Source organism: Ornithodoros turicata, chromosome 9 (genome assembly GCF_037126465.1).
Source record: "Ornithodoros turicata isolate Travis chromosome 9, ASM3712646v1, whole genome shotgun sequence".
Classification (NCBI taxonomy): domain Eukaryota; kingdom Metazoa; phylum Arthropoda; class Arachnida; order Ixodida; family Argasidae; genus Ornithodoros; species Ornithodoros turicata.
In genome coordinates this window covers 3,502,996-3,527,318 of record NC_088209.1, presented here as the reverse complement: position 1 = coordinate 3,527,318, position 24,323 = coordinate 3,502,996, and the positions used below count along the sequence as shown (strand labels likewise).

Genomic DNA, 24,323 nt, shown 5'->3' with positions numbered 1-24,323 from the left:
AAAACCTGAAGCATATGCCAATAAACCAAGAAAAAGACACTCATGTCTGGTATCTGATAGTGCCACATACACAGACGCATTGTCGCAAAGAAAGCACAGGACAGGGATACACAAATATCCTTAGGTGAGCAGGGAAAAGGCTTAAGACCTCAGGTCACCACACATCGCCAACCGGCTAGCACAACATGACACCAACAACATACCAGCGGCGGGAAGAACTGCAACACTGCTAAACAAGTCCAGACATGCCACGATGACGTCACAAATCAGGGGAAAAAGCACACGCATGCACGCACAGAGGACAACGCATTAAACACACGGAGCGCTCTGGAATAATCGTAGCGTTACCGCACATCGCTACGAAGCTCAACGTCTAGCACAAGACGGCAGCAACAAGATATTAGCGAAGGGTAAAAATTGCAACACTACTGAACAAGTCTAGACATGCGACATCGAATGCGAAAACACTGGTGATCGAGGAAAAAGGCCTAAGCCTGCGGCGGATCATCATAGAGCATACACAACTTCATTTTTCTATTTTGCGTAAACTAAACGCGGTCTGCTTGGAAAACGACGTACAAATTTTCTTAGGGAGCAGAGAAATATATAAATTTGTACTCCGTGCTCAAATACCAGCATTTCTGCTCAAAAACCTGCAAAATTAAGCTCTGCTTACTTCGTCAAGATATCGAACACCCAACAAAATCAAACAAACAACTTCACTTCCACTGGTAGAACACTATTTAGCTTTTACGCAGGAGGCTTTCTTCTACATAAAAAGTAGAGAAAATAAGAAAAGAGCAGCGAAATATTACACGCACTTTTGCTCGCATAGCTATAAGAGAAAAAACAAATAAAAGAACGACGCACACGCTAATAAACTGTGACAAAGACACCCATTTCTGCTATCAGATAACTATTGCATAATGCTAAATACTCATTTGCATTGGCCCGGCGTGAAGAAAGCACAGGACAGGGATACACAATCTATCTTAAGCGAGCACGGAAAGTCACTTCTACTCGAACAGCTTAATACCATAAAGTATGAATTTTTGCAAAGAAAATAAAGCCTGAACAGCGCTACGAAGGTGACAGACACATACTAACAAACAAACAAACACTTCTTCGAGTCTGTATTATCTTTTAAAAAATAACGAAAGCGCACATAAAAAAAATCAAATCGGCTAGGTAGCCTACCAGACGTTGTGCCTTAAAGTTGGCTGCACGCAATGCGCGAAAGCATGCTGTGAAGCCAACTTGCGGTTTTGCTGGATGCACATGAAGTCCGATTCCAATTGGAAATCGCGCTAAGGTCGTGCCAAACGTGGAATTTTCGCAAGATTAATCCCAATACCTGGAATTCTGTTCATTTTAGCGGGAATGCTGGCGCTTGTGCTCCATTTATTCGAAATTTTCGAATATTCGAATTTCTCGATTATCAAATTTTCGAATACGAATAGGGTTCGAATATCAACAATATTCGAACAATATTCGAAATTTCGAATATTCGCACACCTCTAGTGAATACTGACACTCAACGATATATAACAAAAAACAAACAAATTCCATTCTCATGAACTCTCCTCTGCCGAGCAGCTTTCTCCTGCTCTACCTGGATGCTGACTTTTCCCCCCTCACCTACATTCTGAGTAAAAGCAGTGACAGAAGAAAAGAACCGCGAAAAATTACACGCATTTGTGTCACAGGACAGGGATACACAAATTTCCTTAAGTGAGTAGGGAAAAGGCTTAAGTCGTACTGCTCAGGAATAATCGAAGAATCACCGCTTATCGCTACGCGGCTAGCGCTTGAACAGCGCTACGAACGTGACAGATACATACTCACAAACAAACAAACATACAAACAAACAAACACTTCTATTCATTTCTATTGATAAAGGCGTAAACCACACTACAAGAACAAAGCACGCTGCTTCAGGAAAGCGTATCAAATGCATCGCAACAGGACGGTCTCTCATAAAATAGCCTGCCCAAAACGAAGACTTCACGAGGTTCGCGAGGTAATTCCATTAAAAACGCTCTCGGTCTATCCTACAGATAGCAATGCAAGCGCTGCTACCCTTATTGTTTAAGCCACTATTCCACGCAATAGTACATAAATGTATCACTCGTGTCACATGAAAAGGCACACACAAAGAACTTACTTGTCAAGTGGGATCCCTGGTTCAGGAAAGCGCGCGCGCACACATACACAGACACACACTCACATTTTCACACTCACAAACACAAAGTCTATTCTCACAACCACATAAATCCATATTATTCCTCAGGTCAATAATAGATTTATCGCGAGGGTACTACAATGGTGAGCTCTGCTGCTGTTTAAGTGATAAAACAGTGCTCCCGAACCGCGCCCCACGCGAGCCGCGCGCGGACCCGTTCTCGGGACGCGACGCGCGCGATTCCCCGTGCGAGCGCAACGCGGGCCTCGCGGTTTGGACGCGCGCGATCCCTTTCCCCGAGCAGGCGCACTGTTTTATCACTCAAAAAGCAGCAGAGCTCACCATTGTAGTGCCCTCGCGATAAATCTTTTATTCCAGCGCCAGCAGACCCAAGCAGGGTACCCAAGCTTGCAGCCAGCGATGCTGGAATGATTATTTTATTTTATTTCATTTCATTTTGAGTCATTATCGGCTCACCTATTTAGTGAAGACCTATGAACACATGTTAAGTGGTTTGGTTTAAAAATGATGAGAGCTACAGTGATGTTCACATTTGTACGTTCTGCTCTATAGTATTCTTGCAAAATATATGGGTGCAAGAAAATAAAAGGAAAACGAAGAAGACAATTCACTCCTGTATGATGAGCGCTGCGTAGACGCACGGCACCGTTTTCTTTGTGGAGGTATAGCGAACGCGCATTCCTTTCTTTCTTTTTTGGTTCGCGTCGGCCGAGTGGCGATATCCTATTACATCCGGAAGTGAGTGAGCCATCTTTTGACGATGGTAGGATAATTATTGACCTGAGGAATAATATGGATTTATGTGGTTGTGAGAATAGACTTTATGTTTGTGAGTGTGAAAATGTGAGTGTGTGTCTGTGTATGTGTGCGCGCGGGCGGGCGCGCTTTCCTGAACCAGGGATCCCACTTGACAAGTAAGTTCTTTGTGTGTGCCTTTTCATGTGACACGAGTGATACATTTATGTACTATTGCGTGGAATAGTGGCTTAAACAATAAGGGTAGCAGCGCTTGCATTGCTATCTGTAGAATAGACCGAGAGCGTTTTTAATGGAATTACCTCGCGAACCTGGTGAAGTCTTCGTTTTGGGCAGGCTATTTTATGAGAGACGGTCCTGTTGCGATGCATTTGATACGCTTTCCTGAAGCAGCGTGCTTTGTTCTTGTAGTGTGGTTTACGCCTTTATCAATAGAAATGAATAGAAGTGTTTGTTTGTTTGTATGTTTGTTTGTTTGTTAGTATGTATCTGTCACGTTCGTAGCGCTGTTCAAGCGCTAGCCGCGTAGCGATAAACGGTGATTCTTCGATTATTCCTGAGCGGCACGACTTAAGCCTTTTCCCTACTCACTTAAGGAAATTTGTGTATCCCTGTCCTGTGACACAAATGCGTGTAATTTTTCGCGGTTCTTTTCTTCTGTCACTGCTTTTACTCAGAATGTAGGTGAGGGGGGGAAAAGTCAGCATCCAGGTAGAGCAGGAGAAAGCTGCTCGGCAGAGGAGAGTTCATGAGAATGGAATTTGTTTGTTTTTTGTTATATATCATTGAGTGTCAGTATTCACTAGAGGTGTGCGAATATTCGAAATTTCGAATATTGTTCGAATATTGTTGATATTCGAACCCTATTCGTATTCAAAAATTTGATAATCGAGAAATTCGAATATTCGAAAATTTCGAATAAATGGAGCACAAGCGCCAGCATTCCCGCTAAAATGAACAGAATTCCAGGTATTGGGATTAATCTTGCGAAAATTCCACGTTTGGCACGACCTTAGCGCGATTTCCAATTGGAATCGGACTTCATGTGCATCCAGCAAAACCGCAAGTTGGCTTCACAGCATGCTTTCGCGCATTGCGTGCAGCCAACTTTAAGGCACAACGTCTGGTAGGCTACCTAGCCGATTTGATTTTTTTTTATGTGTGCTTTCGTTATTTTTTAAAAGATAATACAGACTCGAAGAAGTGTTTGTTTGTTTGTTAGTATGTGTCTGTCACCTTCGTAGCGCTGTTCAGGCTTTATTTTCTTTGCAAAAATTCATACTTTATGGTATTAAGCTGTTCGAGTAGAAGTGACTTTCCGTGCTCGCTTAAGATAGATTGTGTATCCCTGTCCTGTGCTTTCTTCACGCCGGGCCAATGCAAATGAGTATTTAGCATTATGCAATAGTTATCTGGTAGCAGAAATGGGTGTCTTTGTCACAGTTTATTAGCGTGTGCGTCGTTCTTTTATTTATTTTTTTCTCTTATAGCTATGCGAGCAAAAGTGCGTGTAATATTTCGCTGCTCTTTTCTTATTTTCTCTACTTTTTATGTAGAAGAAAGCCTCGTGCGTAAAAGCTAAATAGTGTTCTACCAGTGGAAGTGGGGTTGTTTGTTTGATTTTGTTGGGTGTTCGATATCTTGACGAAGTAAGCAGAGCTTAATTTTGCAGGTTTTTGAGCAGAAATGCTGGTATTTGAGCACGGAGTACATATTTATATATTTCTCTGCTCCCTAAGAAAATTTGTACGTCGTTTTCCAAGCAGACCGCGTTTAGTTTACGCAAAATAGAAAAATGAAGTTGTGTATGCTCTATGATGATCCGCCGCAGGCTTAGGCCTTTTCCTCGATCACCAGTGTTTTCGCATTCGATGTCGCATGTCTAGACTTGTTCAGTAGTGTTGCAATTTTTACCCTTCGCTAATATCTTCTTGCTGCCGTCTTGTGTTAGACGTTGAGCTTCGTAGCGATGTGCGGTAACGCTACGATTATTCCAGAGCGCTCCGTGTGTTTAATGCGTTGTCCTCTGTGCGTGCATGCGTGTGCTTTTTCCCCTGATTTGTGACGTCATCGTAGCATGTCTGGACTTGTTTAGCAGTGTTGCAGTTCTTCCCGCCGCTGGTATGTTGTTGGTGTCATGTTGTGCTGGCCCCGTGGCGATGTGTGGTGACCTGAGGTCTTAAGCCTTTTCCCTGCTCACCTAAGGATATTTGTGTATCCCTGTCCTGTGCTTTCTTTACGCAAGGGCAATGCGTCTGTCTATGTGGCACTATCAGATACCAGACATGAGTGTTTTTTCTTGGTTTATTGGCATATGCTTCAGGTTTTTTAAGTCAAGCACAAGTGCGCGCAATTTTTCGCTGCTCTCTTCCTCAGATCACCGATTTTACGAAGAAGACAGTCGCATGGTACAGCTGAGAAGAGGGTTTCTCTGATTGTTTGTTTGATTTTGTTGGGTGTTCGATATGTTGAGGAAGTCAGCTGTTAAAGGTATCCGTGAAGAAATGCTTGCATCTGAGCGCAGGATAGGAATTCCTGAAGCACGGCACCCTCAGTGTAAATTAATTATTTTGGATATGAGTCTGCTTCCCTGCATGACAAGACTGAAATGGGAAGAGAGAAAAATTGGAGCGCTTCATTAATAGCGATTCAAGTAATAGGGCAATTATAGTTTCCATAGAAAGTAGAATTTTAATGGGCTCCTAAAATTATAGTTTAGTTGTAGTTTTTTTAAACTGCAATGCAATAATCATTAATATAGTATAGGAATGCCATCGTGTTCCCGTAAAGGCGTTCTGTCTTGTGCTTTCGCGCCTTTTTGCTCGCAATGCGCGAATGGAACTTTGCCCCCGGCTTTCGCGCCTTTTTTGCTCGCAGGTGTAGCCTCAGACAACGAATGGGTCATGGGTCAACGAGCATAGAAAGGGTCATGTATTGCATAAGCCTGGAGGTGATGTTGAGTGGTCTCACTTATTATTTTAAAAGAGCAGTGGCAGTTTACTGTAATTCTAATGACCATGATGAGCCTTTGGGGTGAAAATCGTTAATATGCGGGGTGCTTTTTTGTTGAATTTTAATGAGAGAATCAATGTCATTAAGAGTAGGACAAAGGAAATAATCTTGCGATTCAATAAATAATAGGAGTCTTTGCCGGTGTCTTCTTCTTCAGACAGGATGTGAGGACGTCAAGCAGTCTGTAGCAATGCATTGACCGTTACTGGAAAAAACTGTGGCAATAGAAAAATAGTGTGTATTGTCCTGGGCAGATTTATGATGAGCACTGTTTTTGAATAAGAGGAGTGCGTGTGCTTAGAAATAGTTCGATGCTGGTTTCCTTCTTTGTTTCTTTTCGCTTTTTCCCCCCTTGTCTGACAAACATGTGCTGACATGCCTGGGCTTGTTCTGACATGCTTTCCTTTTACATGTAGTTTTTTCTTTTTGTACAAGGAATATTCTTGACGATAGTGCTGTCTTGAATGGGAGTAGAGCTATTCTTAATAATTTTGCGATTCAGTTAGTTCAGAGAGTAACCGCGAGGGGGACAGGTGTGTGACTTTATGTCTTGCTGAACCATTTTTTTTCCTGTACAGTAAGACTTGGGGAATGAAATGCTACAATCTCCTCTTGTCTATGGTGTTTTTCTGCAATAGTTCCCTATGCAATCATTATAGTAGAATAAAGGAAATAATCTAGGGATAGTGATTCAATAAATAACAGGTGCCCTGTCTAGAGCGTACGCGTCCTTGAGCCACGCACCTGCATGATGACGTCATACCGAGAGACTATTGTTTCAGGTTGACCTTGTCTAGAGGAGCATTAGTGGAAAAAAACTGTGTAGCCCTGAGACAATAGGATGGCGTCACGACCAATGAGAACAGCCTGCAGGGGGCGCAAGGATTCACTTCTCTCTTAGACTCTGACAGGTCTCGACACGCAAATTCTGCTCCTGGCGTTGGCCGTCAGTGGAAGAGCGTAGCTTCGGTGGGGTTCTGTCTGTCTGCCTCTGATGGGGTGCGGATGTGTGGTTCGTCACTGGTGAATGGTGTTCGACGATGCAGGTGGATTTTGTGACGAGCGGATTTACAACGAGAGAATGCTGTGAACGGGAAAAATGATGGTGAGTGTCTTTTTCACTCTGTTCAACTGTTTGTTTTCCTCTGTTGCCCAGCAGTCGTACGATTTGTCCTGACGTGTCCTGACATGCCCTGATATGCATGCTTTCCTTTGTTGACGCTTAGTATTTTTTTCTCTTTTGACAAGGAACATTGTTGTCTTGACGATAGTGCTGCCCTGAGTTCTGCGCTCCTGGTTACCCGTACTCTGTGTTGATTTGTTGAGTGCCTAGTCCTCTTATTTGCCGTTGATGGAGTTACGTGTTAGGATATTTTGTTCTTTTGCAAGTCTCATTTAGTAAGACTTGGAATTCCTACGATCAGCTTTCATGCATGGTGCTCTTCTGCAATAGTTTCCTATTCAATCGTTATAGAAGAATAAAGGAAATAATCATGGGATAGTGATTCAATAAATAATAGGTCCCCTGTCTAGAGCGTACGCGTCCTTGAGCCACGGAGGTGCATGATGACGTCATACTGTGGCTTCATTGAAGATTGACCAAAGGAGCATTAGTGGAAAAAAACAGGGTAGCCCTGAGACAATAGGATGACGTCACAACCAATGAGAACGGCCAGCAGGGGGCGCAGGAATGCTCTTCACTCTTAGCCTCTCGGAGGTGGTCGCCCCAGAGGGCGCTAGGAGCGCGTATGCGTAGAGGCCGCGGAGCGGCGCCCCAGTCAGTTTCTCTCCGGCTGTCGCGGAAAGCAGACGTGCGCTCCCCGCGCTCGCTCAGTTTCTGGCTGGCTGTCACGGAGAGCAGTCGCATCGGTCTGCGCTCCTGCTGTGGTGAGGTGATTTGTTGTGTAACTAATGCTTTCGCCAACTTTCTTCCCGCTTTGTTTGCGATTTTCGTGCTAGTGCACGTCGGGTGCTGGTTGCTGTTGTCCGGGCATCCCAAGCATTTTCAATCTTCTTCTGCCTTGGGAACGGGAGTAGCGCTGGCGTGATTCTTAATAATTTTGTTGTGAGATTAGTTGAGAAAGTAACCGCTAGGGGGTGCAGCTGCGGGGCTTTATACAGTGCCTGCCTCTTGGATGGAGCAGTCGCATCGTTCTGCGCTCCTGTTCTGGTGGTATCATTTGTTGTGTAACTAATTCTATTTTCTTGTTAGCTATTGATGGTTTGCATACTCTTGCTTTCCCAGTCTCTGTATTATGAGTGTTTTTCTCCTTGCATGTCCAGAGCTGTCCTAACCTGCCCAGACATGTCATGATGACGTCACAGCTGACGTCACAGGATGTCCGGAACTGGTGCTGCGATGCTTTGCAACCTGCCTCTGTGCTCCGTCGCCCAGCGACGGTCAGCGGCCGTTCCGGACCGCTTTCTTCAAGATGGCGTCGTTGATCTTCAACTAAACTCCTTCTCTCCACTTTATTTCTATCTTTTCATTTTATTTTCTACCTATTTTTTTATTTTTTATCAGCTCAGGTATCCGGAAACTCACACAGTGGTCTGGACGTGTCTTAGATGATCCCCAATTAGTGTAATGACTCTCTGAATGATCCTAATTACTGTGGGGGGTCCCAAATTGCTCTAATTGCTAATTAATGGCGTCCAGGCGACTGTGTGAGTTTCCGGATACTTGAGCTGATACACTACTACTCACAGTTTGACAAACAATCCTCTGCACACACTGTCATTCTCCAGGAATTCCTGGAGATTCACCGTAACTTCGGGAACCACCATGCAATCTACACTGATGGGACCAAAGTAAGCAATGGTGTGGAGGCCGTTGCCTTTGAAGGTGATTCTATTATGACGGCACGCCTCAACACGAACGCCACAGTTTTCACCGCAGAGCTTTACGGGATTCTCCGGGCTCTGCGGCACATTCAACAAAACGACCTTCAAAATTCAGTAATTTATTCCGATTCGCTAAGCTCTGTGCGTGCGCTGCTTTCATGCTATGACAGCAAGAATCACCTCGTCAAGCGGGTACGAGCGCTTGCGACCCAACTTTGTTTCGAGGCTTTTCGGTCTGTCTATGCTGGGTCCCCAGCAACACTGGGATCCCGGGGAATGAACGAGCCGACCGTGAGGCTCGGCGAGCGTTGGCACAAGAGGAGTCAGCTCTAGGACTACCATACCAAGACATTCTGCCAGTGTTAAAGAGAGCTGTCTACACACAGTGGCAGCAGGAGTGGGACATGGAAGAAAATAACAAGCTACACCTCACACAGCCACACGTTTCCCCCCCGCATCGGACTGAACACATCAACAAATCATCCGAAGTTCTTTACGCGAGATTGAGGATTGGGCACACATGGCTCACGCATCACTACCTACTGAGAGGTCAGGATCCGCCAGCTTGTGCGCACTGCGGTGACAGCTTGACTGTCTTGCACGTACTGGCATCCTGCCCTCACTTCGAACACCAACGCCAACAGTATTTCACCGCATTCTACAGATACCATGTCCCACTCCACCCAGCCCTTCTACTGGGTGACACTCCTCTTGTGCCGTTTGATAATGTCATCCAATTTTTGACCATGTGTGGATTACATAGTCAGATGTAGATGTTAAGTATTGCTCCGCTTTTATCCAGTATCACCGAACTCCTCATGTAAACATCTCATCCTGGATCACCTCATCGCTCACACTTGTAGATACTCACTTGTTATCGTCCGCCAAGCACGTTAGCCTGTTCACCCTCCTCTTTCTTATCCTGGTCCATCTCATCGCTCATACCTGTAGATAGCTTTTAACTACCACACTCTCTCACATCCCACTCTCATCTCTCCCATAAACATCTCTCACACACTCACCGTATTTTTAGCGCTCTATGGCCTTTGTTGCCTTTGTGCCATTAAAACCATAATCTCTCTCTCTCTCTCTCACTAATTGTTTTTAGCTCGTAAAGGACAAGCTTAATAATTTGGGGACATATTCCAGGAAATAACTCCGATGCTTACTGTGCATTCACACGAGCAGCGTTCCCACGGATATACCGTAGCAGAAGAAAAGGCGAAACGCTGCTCACAGGGCGGAAGTTCCTCAGTATCTCATGTCAAACCCGTTAATATGACTACAGCCCTTCCCTTGGATTTTGGTCACAGAACAAATTGTCATATTAATTGTGTTACGAGTTGTACCATGCCCTTTACTAAGCTTCAAAAAGCAGAGAATTACGTAAACTGGTATGAAAAGATGAATAATGAAGCATTTTAAAAGAATATATAACGCTTTATTCCTTGAAAATGTCGGAGTCTGCGAGATCCTGGTGGGCGCACGGTCGCTCTTGAATGTGACGCACATGTATCCGCTCCTTCATTCCGCCAATCAGCGCTGTTCTTTAGCGCTTTTGCGACACGGTCGATGAACGCCGTATGACTACAGCTGGTCACTATGACCATGCGACCAGGGACCGAGCTCTTGTAAGCAGGGACTGAAACTGAAATGAATATCGGTTTGGTTACGGTTAAGGTTCAGTGTCAGAATTCTGAAAGCAGTTACGGTTACAGGATTCGCCGTTTTAATAATTGCAGTTACCGGTTGCCAAACACTTGAACCCGTGCTTTTTCTTTTTTTTTAGTTTTCTTAAGGATGTATCTACAGGCTGCATGGATCTCACAAAATGAGCCACGAACTGCAAACGGATAAAAATAAATGTATTCATCTGTTGCGCTACGAAAGAGAGGTGCAATGCCATCTGCGAGTTCGAAGAAAGAGAATCGCTGTCTGTGAAAGAGTAGTAGTACAGTTCTTGTCTTGGACACTCTTTCACTGTTTGCGACATTCCCCGCAAAATAATTTGTTGCGATGTCTGTTATCTTGTGCACATTAATTTCGCTCGTGCTGTAACAAGCTACAAGTCGAGAAAAACTGTGTGCGTTCAGCAGTTGAGCAAACAGATGCGGAAACAACCAGTGTGCAGCGCTGTGTATCTCCAATGATCACGATAATACAGTTCATAACTCTTAGGGGCGTACGCAATATATGTCATCCGATTATGGGTCCAAGCGCGTATGCTGTCTAAAACCTCTGAATGAAAAACACACAGCGAAGAGATCTCACTTGAATAGAAGCACATACTGCACCACTAATCACAGTTGTAAAGCGATTCAAATATCACATCCAAAGTTGTTCGCGTTCACGCTTGAACTGATTCATATGAACTGAACTGAAATCACATTTTGCGGTTTAGGTTATGGTTTCAGTTAATTGTCCATGGTAAATTATGGTTACCTTCCGGTTACAGTTATTGAAAAAATTTGGGTACCAAGCGGTTCTCGGTTACATTCCAGTTTTGAATCCTTGCTTGTAAGCATGTCAGACAGGGGCATCATAAATCACACCGAACACGGGCCCGCGTTTTGGCCGTTATAGGTAGGGAGAACTGCCGGTTCAATGACCAATAGTCACAGTAATGAGGGTAAAGTACACGTGTTCGACCCTAGTTATGTGGAAAATACCAGTCATTGTCATATAAATGAAATGTCATATTAACGAACAGGAATTACGTACATGCGGAAGTTATTGCGAGGAAAAGGTACCCGAGAAAAAGGGTCATAAAGAGGGATGTTGCATTGACGAGGTTTTACTCATATTAACCAGGTTCAATTGTATAGGGAGTGGCATCCTGCGCAGATAGCAGACGACACCTTTGGCTGTGCTGTCTGCCAGGGAATAAGTCTTGTCGCTGAGCTGAGTAGTGTTCCCCATCGTTAGAAGAGCACAAAAAGACATGACGCAGCAGGAAGCGAGGACATCTATGGTGTTTTGCGCATCCCCGCAGAATATTCTGAGTAATGCTGCTCTCGTGAATACACATTTTATGTACAAATCAAATTGTAACCATTGATGTTGGATCCTTGGAATCTGCTGCAGGACTCGTGCAGCGGGCACTTCGATTCAAAGCGAAGTACGAGAGGAGAAAAATACACAACATAGAAGACGTCAAGGCCCACAAGATGAAGTACGGTAAAAGAGTTATTGCGCAGTCACCTAACGCGAAGCGCTTCTGCAGAGACTCTAATGTGAGTTCAACTTTCTTTGTGCTACGGTTCGACAAACTTTACATGTGGTACAGGGTTAACATTGCCATAAATCCTTCTGGGCAGTGAAGTAACTTTGCAGTGGTTGTGGGGGGAGGGGGGTTCTACATGTACAATGCTAGTAGACAGGTTTGTCACAGTCTGGGTTCCATCGGCTTCCGTTGGTGTGTGCTGTAATACTGAGGTGTTTGGAGGATACGATAGACAGCACACATGTTGTCAAATCGACGTCCATTAAAAAAATTGATTTTCGTTCATGCTGTGTGCCTACAACTTCTATGGCGCCAATATTGTAACCATGGAGAGTTCTGTTTTCACTATTCATTCAAGATACAGTTGAGACTGCATAGTCGCGGTTCCAGTTTTTCGGAGCTTAGTTATTCAGTTATATTCAGAGGATGCCCGATAATTGAAAGTTTTTCATAGTTTCTTTTCTTCAACTGAAGTAATATCCGGCACTTTGAGAGAAAAAGATGACTGAGAGTCGTCACATAATACTCACAGAATGAATGAGAAGCTGCATTGCACAAAAGCGGTTATCTGGCCTCACTTGCAGACAACAATGTCTGTGTGATCCCCTTTCGATGTGAACATTCTGAAATCAGGATATCCCTTCACCTTGTCCCTTCCATTCCAATTTACTGCCTGTGTTGCACCAATATGTGCCCTTTCAGGAACGCAGTTTGGGTGTTATCTGTACTCCTTTTTGTCCGCTTTTAGTTTGGACTGGGGGCATGATTCAGAGAAAAAGGTTTAGTACATCCTTCTCTAGGAGATGGAACCGGCCTCGGTGGCTCAGTCGGTAGCGTGTTCGCCTTCTGATCCAGAGATCGCGGGTTCGAACCCGGCCGACAACGCCAGCAACTTGGTGGCAGGGTACAAGTTGCTTAGACACGCCGTCTTTTGCGAGGGACGTTAAATACGGGGTGCCGTGTGATGAGCTTTCATCGCCCGTTAAATAACCCTTAGGTGGACAAAAGCAATCTACAGATCGATTGCTGTGGCGTCGCTGATCATCTCAGTTGTCTCGCGTCAACCCCCAATTATTTATCTCGGAGCTGGAAATTTTCAGGGGAGACCTGGTAAGTGGTGGAAATGAACTCGGGATGTGCTCATATTGAATTGGGTAACATAGTAAACACCCTACTAACTGAGTAAGGTACCCTATTCAGTGGCTCCTATGTCGAGCTGCTTCATGGCAAGGACCGAATTTTGCACATTACACAAATGCTTTGCAGTTTTTTTAAGGCTTGCTGCATAATTCATTTAGATCAACTGGGCCGCTGTTCCTTGTTGCGAGGGCTGGTCCCATACAACGTGGGGCAATCTCAACGCAAAAGGAAATTAACCTCGTCCAGCTAGGCATCAGGGCATGGCCGTCGGTGCCGAGCTCTCAGCTACTGGAACCCATAATTAGCTTTTTGGATAAATCCAAATCACTTTAAAATTTATTGGTGTATTGGGAACCTTAATGATAGTCCCCCCAAACACCCTGCCCTCAAAGCTCTTCTGGACACCATAGGACTTCGATCCTTATTGTGAAGGGGCTCATTCTTCCACTCCCCACATCCCCACCCCACAATGGGGTAGAGTATCGCCTCTGGCGATGAAACACCCCATTCATCTTCTCGTAATAAATTTGTTGTTGTTTATAGTCGGCTGCATGGAGAAGTGATCATATTCAAATATCGATCATGGCAGCCAGCGTCGAATAAAGATGTACTGGATCTGCAAAGCCGGAAGGTGTCACATAAGGTTGGCACAAAATAATTTATTATTGAGTGACCAGCAACATTATAGTAGGGCAGTTTAAAGGAGTTGCGACGTTTGGTCTCAACTGATTCCGGATATACATATATAACGTGTATATACGTGTATATAAAATGCAGTTATTTACATCGCTGTGAACTTGCATTGCAAAGTTCTACAACACTGAGTGTTACACTAAACTATGTGGAGAAAACTGGCGCTGCAAAAACTTTTGCAGCTCTGACATCATGGCAGCTGTCTCCGCCAGTGAGGAAGGTCACATTCTTACAACTACCAATGTAAATTGTGAAAGCTGTGACGTCAGAGCTTGACTGGTGCATATGTTTGAGACTTATATCTTACCAAGTATGACGGGTAGAAAAAAAAATCCTCAATACTCTAGTGTGCATACAATGCATGCATGCTGCAGTTAACAGCACTCATTGAAGTGTCACGACCTTAAAAGGGTTGTGACACTTGAACAAGTTCTTTTCAGTTCTTTTCAACACGTTCAACATTCTGGAGTCGTGGTGCTCTCAGTCAGTGCTCAGTACCATGCTGTACATGTTTGAAGTAGTCCAGACTTTGTCCAAATGGATCGCTGCACTAGAAGATCTACTCTGCATTCGGGAATCCGTGTGGTATGACCACGTTGGTAAATACATGTTGAAGGCACCTCTCAGTTTGTCGTCAGCTACTGCTTTTTTCCCCTACCTATTTTTCCCCTTTTTCTCCTGTATTTTTCACCCAACAACCTACGCTAGTCACTAGAGGTGTGCGAATATTTGGGATACGAATTTAATATCTTATGCTATCTGCAACCTATTTTCAGTATTCAAAACTTTCGTATATTATTGAAGCGAGGTTTTGCTGTCTCCATTTTGCAAGTCTGCTTCGCCTCATTACACTCCAGAGTCAGGTGAAGCCCACTTCACGTTGCCGCCATTGTTCTTTTGGTCTACGGCTCCGTTCAGCAAGTCGGCTTCACACCATTACTTGCCCTTTCGGAAGCTGGACCGAGATGGTCTTTTTATCGACAATATGTGGACGATACGTTTGTCATCATTAAGAAGAATTACGCCGACACCTTCTCAGACTTTCACAACAACGTCCACCCCTGCAACCTATGACCACGTCTCGTAGGGAAACATCCCCTTCTTAGACGTCATGATTCACGGGAACCCGGATGGTACTATATGCACGTCAGTATACAGGAAGCCCTGTGACTCGGGTCAAGTCCTCCACTACAGATCAGACCGCCCTTTGGAACATAAACGGTCCGTGGTCCGATCCGTGATCCATCTTTGAACATTCTGTCTACCCACAAAGAAGAAACGAAAGAACTGGAGATTATAGAGTACAATTTACGACCCAAGTGTTACCCCGAGACTTTCATCAACGACACCTTCCACCGGAGGCCAACGGGAAGACAAAAAAGAAACGCAGCAAGCGCCAGAAAGTTCCTACGTCTCAATTCCTCGTATAAAAGGGGTTTCCAACCTATACGACGAATTTTATCACAATCGAACGTAAGAACAAGTTTTGAGCCAGAGAGGACACTTAGAAGCTCGTCTGAGCCATCCAAATGACAAGACAACCCTTGACAACGAACCTGGTGTTGTTTACCAGATACGCTGCGAAAAATGGCCAGCCGTCTCTGCGAGTGCAACAAGACAAAAAACAAGCACAAGAACGAAGGAACATAGATGGGACCAAATCGACCAAAGATCCAACTGAACCATGTGACCACGTGCGGCTAACCGGACACAAAGTTGACCTAGGTAACCTTGACATTTTAGCCCGTGAAGAGCGATGGGAAGTGCGTAAACAACTTGAATCTTGGTTCATCAAAAAGATAAGCAATTCTGTCAACAAGCACCTTGGCCCTGTTGCGGACTGCTACCTATACTTAATAGATAAGTAAGCATTTCAGCCAAGACCAGTACTGTTCCAGAAACGTCAAACTTTTAGTTTTTCTTTATGTTGTAGTGGCAGTCTGAGTTCTTTTACCAATAAACATGACACCTCCTGGCCTTTGGAGCATATTCACTAACCGATGGAAATATGTGCAGTTTCTAAAAAGAGTGCGGCAAATCTACAATGGGAACATAGAAATGAGGAGATGCACATGAACCAGGCTGCATGGAACATGTTGACGAACTCTTAATGAAGTTAATCCCACTAATGCAGCCTACCATACACAACACAGAGGGACCCTTCTGGATCCTTCTCTTATGATATGTTACGCTGGGTGAAAACTCTCACAAGTTTGGAGCAGAACATCATCGAATGAGCACAACACCACAAAATATTTCACCATGAGGTATTCAGAATTATTCGAATTGGGCTTTTTCTGATTATTCGAATTTGATTCGCCATCTGAAGGAAACCTTCGGATTCGATTCGCGGTGCAAGCGAAATATTCTTAAGCTATTCGCAATAGAAATTTCGCTATTCGCAGCTAATTCGCTGCTAATCACTGTCATTTTGGTAACAGATGATATCTCCAATTTCTGAATTGTTGCGACTCAATGTGGTAACGGGGAACAGCTTTTTTTTAATTTACAAAACCAATAGCCATGCACAGCGCAGAAATACGTAAAACTTAACACAAACATGATCATTCCTCCGAAGAGTGAAGATGTGTACAGTGTCTTTCTGCCACTTTAGCACATTAACCACTGTAGCAGTGGCTTGCCTTCCCTGTAGACTGGATATTTTGTGCCCATTTTTATAATTCTCACTCGGTTATCGTTGCAGCATCCAGAAGTTATTACGGCACCAGAGTCTGATTTTTGTATTGCTGGTCACATCGAGTGGATGGACAGTGAATTGAAGAGGTCTGTCCAGACATGGAAAGGGCATCTGAGTCTATGAAGACAACATTTGAAAGCAGGCGATTGTGGTTACGAGAGCAGAATCCATCGGTAGGTGGGATTCTAGAAAGGTACCCAGCCCTTGCAAGACAGGATCGGGTATGTTATTGACAACAACTGTGCTGTTATGTTACCTATAGTTAGAGCTAGAAGTTTCTGGGTTTAACCCGATTCTCCGAATTTGCACCCCGAATTGCAGGTTGCCTCTTCAGGGTGAAACCCGATTTTTACCCGGCAAACTGACCTCACTGAGACGTCCGTAGGAATGCACACTAACCCGTTTAGCAGCAAATACGATTACATCAGTGTTTCTACCGAACCAGTACAGATAGTTTTGAGTAAGTGAGCCCAGTTTCTTCCTGAATTTAGCATACAGGAAGTTTTTGTTTTTCCGCCCCAATTTGCTTGAATTTCGAGCGCGTGTTTATTTACCCGATTTTTACCCCTCGAATTTGAAAAAAAAAATATTTCCCGAAAACTTCAGGCTCTACCTACAGTGTTATTTTGTGGATTTGGAACAGCAGCCTAGTAATAATTCAGACTCTTTCCTACTCTACGGACAAAACTGCTGGCACTGTCAAACGCCCCACAGAACCAACGTCTATTCCCGTGGTGAATAGTTCGGACCGCTACTTGGTAGACTTGCTCGATTATGTACTCGTACTGGTCTCACTTGAGACTTGCACGGTTATTGGGATTTATCATGTCCTGAGTGCCAGAAATGCGGCAGGAAAATGTACCCCCGATGTGACCGATGTTTCGTACTGCTTTTACGGCACAAATGGACTTCACCATTCCCGACATGACGCACACGTAGATGAGTGCGTGTGTAAAGTTGGAGTTTACTTGCACGCGACCAAGTCAGAATGCCTCCCACCGCTTCAGATGTCTTGCAAGAAGTTATATTTCAATATGCCTATCTTTGAGTGGGGAATACAGCGGATTCCTCTTAAATGAAACTAAAAGGGAAAGGAAATCTTGTTCCATTTATCGGAAGTTTCATTTAGGCAAAGTAACATGAAACATGGTTAGGAGCACTTAGTTATCATAGTTATTTATAAATCTTAGTTGCTCCTAACCGTTTTTCATGTTACGTGTGTGATTCCCTCTTCGCGGATACCTTGACAGTGTGTCTTTTTCTTTTCCCTTTTCGACATAAGCAAAGTACACAGATTTCACGGAACGCAACTTTATTTTAAGATGATAAATTTCCACTACTGTAGGTAGCTAGGAAAAAAATGAGTTAATTGCTGTTCTCTTCGCATATTACGATTTTGTATTGACAAAATATGCATGTATGCCAGAGGCTTGAAAAAACTGTGCATCCTCATATACCATTATTACCTGTCCATATCATGTGATATGGTTCACATCCTCATTCAGTGTGCGGCCTGCTATGACGACAACGTTGACTTTGGCATATCAGATTTCAGTTTCTACTTTTGAGTTGCTCTCGCAATCATGTCCTCGATTTATCAGCAAGATTGATGCAAGCGAAAGCGCTTTATATGGCTGTGAAGGCTTCGTGAAGACACACGTGGACGCGAGCTGAGCCTAACTTTGTACGAGTGATAAACGGATTGGGTTCTACTGGCTATGGCTTATTCCCAGGTCGTGAGACGTGAATGGTAGTCTTGCATGTTCGCTGGTATCTCTGTACCGTCACTTTGTTAAGTTTATCCGAACTACACAAAACAGTAAAGAAACAAGGGAAAGGGTGCAGGCTAGCTGGTATAGATCCATGAAGAAGACCGTGAGATACAGACACAGAAGACGACACACGTAGGTTCTCTGAGAACCTACGTGTGTCGTCTTCTGTGTCCGTGTCTCTCGGTCTTCTTCATGGATACACAAAACAGGTCTTTTCAATTATCCGAACATTTTCATCATCGCATATGTAGGAAACCAACCAAAGGTGACTTCATCGTTCTATTTATCCGTGATTTCTGCTTAACCGCGTTCCGTCTAGTGAGAGTTGTGGGGACCTTGGTTCCCACAACTCTCACTAGACGGATCCTAGCTCCTAGCAGCTCCTACACGCTCAGAGAGCGGACGGCCTTTGTTAGCGGGTGTCTCAAATGGTTAGCTGAGCAGGCTCGGCAGGCACCGGTACAACTGACGGACGGCACGACTCCTATCTGCTGAGCGAGGATGGCATCCTGTTCAGATACATACCCGAGGCGGATGACGATGACGGCTCATCCCCATTCAGACGGACCTCAAAGGGTCGGATCCTCGGAAGGGGCGAGCTTGGGCGGCCCACCGGCTGTGCGAAGCCCAGAGAACTGGTCGTCCGTTGTGGACGACCGTCCACGTTGCTGCCGATCGTTACTGCGGAAGGGGAGACGTTCTCTCCGCGGGCGACCTGGCTCGGGAGCGTCCTCCATTCTCTTGGCGGCTCCGACGGGGCTCGCCCGTCCTCTGTCGGCGTGGTCTCGGCATGGTATCTGCCGAGAGGAGAAAAAGGGAATACGGTGAGAGGTTATCTACACATCGTGAGAGCTCGAAAGGGCTCTTCACCAAAATGGCTTTGTGGAAAACTGCGAAACAGAAATCACACTAATATCACATAAATCGTGAGCACTAGGTCCTAGTGACCGAGATAGTGGCTACTACGTGCGCCGCCTGCGGGGACGCAAGTTGTAGCGACTGGAAGCTGGTCCGGTAGCGGGATCCGGGTCCAGGTGTTGAGGAGGCGGAAAGTCAGAGTCTCCGCTCTCGGGGTCTTGGAGGTGGTAAGGTTTCAGGTCCGAGATGTGCACTGGCCCAGTTTCTTCGCCAGTGTCATAGCGACGAAGCCTGTAAGTGAGGCCGGAGGAGCACGCACTTACCTCGAAGGGGCCATCCCACCTATCTGCAAGTGAAGCTGCAAAGCCGCGTGCCGCATCACTTAGCGGGTAAGTTCGTCGAAGGACGAGGTCACCGACGCTGTAGGTGAGGTTCCGTCGTCCTTGGTTGTACTGGCGAGCCTGGTCCAACCGTGCGACGTCCAGGGTCTCCCGAGCCGTCCGGGCTGCATCGTCCAGTTGACTCCGAAGGTCATCAGCAAACCCTGAATAAGGAGGCCGAGTACTGCCATCCCGGAGGCCTAGAGCATTCTCCACTGGAAAAGGTGCCTCTCGTCCCAAGTTCAGGAACGCCGGGGTGAAGCCTGTAGATCTGTCAGCCAGGTCAGCCAGGCGAAGATCCCAATCACGGTGGTGCTGACTAGTGAAAGCAACCAACATCATTTTCAGGTTCCAATTAACACGTTCGGTAATGTTAGCCTGAGTGTGATATGGGAAAGTCGTCTTGTGCTGAATGCCTAAGACAGCGCAAGAATCTGAGAACACCTTTCTTGTAAAGTAGGTAGCGTTATCTGTGATGAGCTGAGCAGGAAACTCGAGCCGGCAAAAGGTGTCGAGTAGTCTTTCCCACATTGTCTGGGAAGTCAGCGTCCTGAGAGGAAACAGCTCAACCCATTTCGTGAAGTAATCAGTAACCACAAACAAATACTGGTTACCTCTAGGTCTACGTGGAAACGGTCCCATCACATCACAAGCGACTATCTGCCAGGGCTTATTGCTCTGAATAGGCTGTAAGCGCCCAGGGGGTAAACCACCACGAGGTTATGTTCTCTGGCATACGGGACAAGTGCGAACATGCTTAGTTACATCCTGCCTCATTCCTGGCCATGTCGCAACACGACAACTATTTTTTTTTCAGGGTTCATTATGTTCCGATGATCCAGAGTTTCGTCTTTTATTTGTCATATCTCTATTAATGTCCGAAGTTTTAACTCTGTTCAGCATATCCGAGAATTCGGGGTAAGCGAGTTCGGCTCAGCGGGAGTCTACTGTACATCTATCAAAGTGTCCCAATCCATTTGGTATGCAAGTTGCTTTTGAAAGAGAATCTTGGCCAAGTAGGCTGGTGAAGTGGTGCCAGATATTACTGTATGTGTTTCATACGCATGTTTCTGTACGCATTAGTACTTTTAAAAGTAGCCATTGGGCAGCTACCTTTGGACATGCCTCTTCGGCGCCTTTGGCATGCCACAGTAACACCACTAGAAATTTGAAGAACATGCTATGCAGGCAACTGTGAAACCGAAACTGGAATCGATGCATTGGGTAGTATGCATGTGCCTACTCCCGTCACCTAGGAAGTGATTGCAGTGGGTGCTATTCTTGTCTACATCAATTTGAATGCTTGGGGGAGGAGCAGAAATTCAGTGACGATTTAGTTAACAGTAAATGCGAGAGAAATGCGTTATCATTGGGCAATTTTTTCAGTCCATACTTTACTTCCGGGTATCCACATTCGGTCTAAACCACGACCTACTTTATACAAACACGACCATGACACTCGCCGATTCCCCTATGGGTCCGCTGTCCGCGGCCCGAAGCGGGGAAAACCGGTTTCGCGCTCAACATGTTCGCTAGGGGCACCACGTGCACACCTCACACGCGAAGGGGAGACGGCTGCTGTAATATCGGCAATGTTTATTAGCATTGTTTTGTGCGTGTGTCTACGCGTTGTCTTCGTGTATCCTGATGCGAAAAACGTGTAATGTGTGCTTAACGCAAGTTAGTTCTACTTTACGCAAAATACATGAATTTTCGCGTCTAGAGCCGCCTTGCTTGGGACAGTGCTTGTACAGGATGTGTGGTATACCGTGGGCCCCCATTTGACGAATATACTTGGATCCTTGGTAGAACATTCATCGCTTCACACTGTGCTTCAACCGATGATAATACGAAGTTGAATTCCAGATGAGTGCTTGTGCGCTTTGTGGCGGAAAAGCGCCACAAAGCACAAAAGCGGCACAAAAAAGTGCCGCAAAAGCGGCCATATAGCGCCACAAACGATGTAGCAATTGATGTACGTGGATATTGCCATGGGCGATCGTGCTCCAAAATTTATGCGTGGACCCGTAGTTACTTGACTCTGCGAATGAGTATGTTAGCTGTCATTTCATTGTCACTACTGGACAGCGTGCAGTTTTAGTTGGTCTTAATTCAAACTTTTAATAAGAACACAGCACACATAACTGAACAGACACTTCATTTTATTTCATTTAATTTTGTCTGCTGACTATTTGGCAGAAATATCACCACATCTACTTTGCTTTTTCATTACAATCACGTTGCACATACACTCGACACCTTCAGGGCCTTTCGCGGTACGAAATACTCGGGTCCGACACTCCTTGCTTCGACTTGCAGAGTGGGACGGTGCAGTACACCATCACAAACCACTCAATGGACGACGTGCGACTAACCAGAACTTCACACGGTAGAAAACGGCATCCAAGTCAGGAACGAAAACTACCGTATCAACACGTGGAGCGCATCTGCTGTGGGGGTTACTTGTGGCGCCACGACCTTGCTGCGGCCACTAAGAGAAACATTTTCTCCGGCGCTGGAGAGAGGCGCAAGTGTCATGGTCATGTTTTTATAGAGTAGGTCGTGGTCTAAACCCAACTTCCGGTTCACTTCCGAAAAAAAACGTGACTTCTGGTTGTCCACTTACCGTCTATACATGACTTCTAGTATCCACTTGTCTAACCTGACTTCCGGTTGTCCACCTCCAGTGTACACTTGACTTCCGGTTCAACACTTTCAGTTACTATATCTAAGTCCATTTAATTAGCCTTTAATGAACCTCAGTTACTTTCAGTTACCCTGTAATTACTCTTTAATTACCAAAGGTAACCGAGGCTACCTAAGGTAATCTTTAATTCCGTTTACTTGCTTTAATTACTCTCAATTACCATTTAATTACATTTACTAATTACTCTCAATTATCCATTAATTGATTTCATATATTATTATCCAATAATTAATTTCATTTAATCCTTCTCTTAATTACGTATATCTTACATTCATTACCTATTCTTGCTTTAATTACCGTTCGTTACCTTAAATTACTCTTCCCTCTTAATTACCTTCGATTACTTAAATTTCCAATAACTTACCTCTATTTACATTTACCCTCTTATATGCCCTTTACATGTTCACTTATACTTCTGCCTCAGTGAGGCATCACCATCTCACACGCGGGCACACACACACAGATTTTACCATTTTGACACTCCTAATGCTGACGCATTAATAAATCAAATTCATGAGAATCGGGGGCCTGCCTGTATTTGACTATATAGCATTATTCAAGTTGATTTGAGGTTTTGGTCAGTTGAAAGTTTTGCGTACACATTCAGCTTATCTCTCGTGTCTTACTTTAATTTCTATCTCGCTTCAGATCTTTTAAGAGTTTGCTCGAATCACCAGTGTCGACCCTCAACAAAAGCTCTATGAAATAGTGGACCAGTACTGTGATTCCGTTGTGCAACTCTCAGTCGGCAACAGGGCTCCACCGTTAGTTGGTCAGCATAGTTGGTCTGCATGCTGCAAATTTCTGCTCCGGTGATGCCAAGAGAGGTATGTACTCCGTCACCCATGTCACTGTGCGGTCTGTTTATTTTATCGTCATCGACCACTTAAGCAGTGTTGACTAAAGGGGCACTAAAATGCAAAAACAAGTGCACTTCAAATTACGTTACACGTTACGTTAATTTCCTACTTCCTGTCATCATTCGAAACTTGCGTTATGAACTTAGTCAAAAGTATACCGCATTCTTTCTTGCTTCGGCACTAAGCAGTAAGCGACGCTTCAGCTTGTGCAGCAGTGCTTTTAGCTCATACTGCGCGTGCGATGCAATGGAGCAGTCCCGGTGACGGACTTTCATTTCAGAGCAGGATGTTTTTGCATTTTAGTGCCCCTTTAATAAATGAGGAAACCAGTGACTTTTTGTGGGAAGAATGACACGTTTGCATCTAGCATCTGGCAGCACTGTCCTTTCTGATGAAGAAATGGGCTATTGCCAAGGCCATCATCTTTAGGACAAAAACAAACTTGGCAACATAGCTGCCACCCTGAAATTGGGACCCCTATCTGCTGGGATTTTGTAATAATTAATAATTGGGTGTTTACGTCGCGATACAGCTGAGATCATAAGCGACAGGAGTCGGTCTGTGGATTGCTTTTGCCCACCTGAGGGTTCTTTAACGTGCGATGAAAGCTAATCACACGGCACCCCATATTGAACGACCCTCGCAGAAGACAGCGGTGGGATTCTTGGTGCCGATCGATAGTGTCTTGCACCTGCCACGTGATGCCACAGCCAACTGGAGTTACTGGCTCTCACACAAACCCTAAAGCACCGAAAGATTCCACATGAAACCCAGCTGAAACATGGAACAAAAAACAATACAAGTAAGAAGACGTTTCCTCCTCGCACAGGACGATGAGGCAGGCTTGCCATTGGCTGTCCTGACGCAATGTGTGCCGTCCTTGGCCCGCGTCTCTTTCTCATATACATTCACGACTTCCAAATGATCTCACATCGTAAGTATGTCTCTGTGCTGATGATTGTGTCATCTATCGTCTGATTACTAACGATTGTTGGAGCTGCATTAAGTAAACTAAAGGACACCCAGGTAAATTCAAAAAGACCGAATGGGGTAGTAATTGCTGTTTTAGGTACATCCTCGGGAGGCACGGGTGGGTATCTGGTAATTGGCTTTAGTAAGGTCAACCTTGCTGAAGTGGGCGGGGCCAGAGAAGGTTGGCAAAGGAGTCCTGAATATA

At 44.9% G+C, this 24,323-nt stretch overlaps 1 protein-coding gene across 7 annotated transcripts in view; it reads left to right on the top strand.

Moving 5' to 3' along the window:
- LOC135368060 (uncharacterized) overlaps positions 1-24,080 on the top strand; it is a 32,441-nt gene extending 8,361 nt beyond the window's left edge. For 2 of the 7 annotated variants that reach the window (XM_064601140.1, XM_064601139.1), the window contains 4 exons: positions 11,900-12,048; positions 16,576-16,790; positions 22,935-23,113; positions 23,793-24,080. In XM_064601140.1, the coding sequence (XP_064457210.1) occupies positions 11,900-11,996 (97 nt within the window). In that variant the 3' untranslated portion in view covers positions 11,997-12,048; positions 16,576-16,790; positions 22,935-23,113; positions 23,793-24,080. Of the gene's footprint in view, positions 1-11,899; positions 12,137-14,703; positions 16,487-16,575; positions 16,791-16,890; positions 17,065-22,934; positions 23,114-23,792 lie in introns of those variants that run through there. The other 5 variants (XM_064601135.1, XM_064601134.1, XM_064601138.1 and 2 more) reach the window with 5 other exon arrangements.
- The last annotated feature ends 243 nt before the right edge of the window (positions 24,081-24,323 follow it).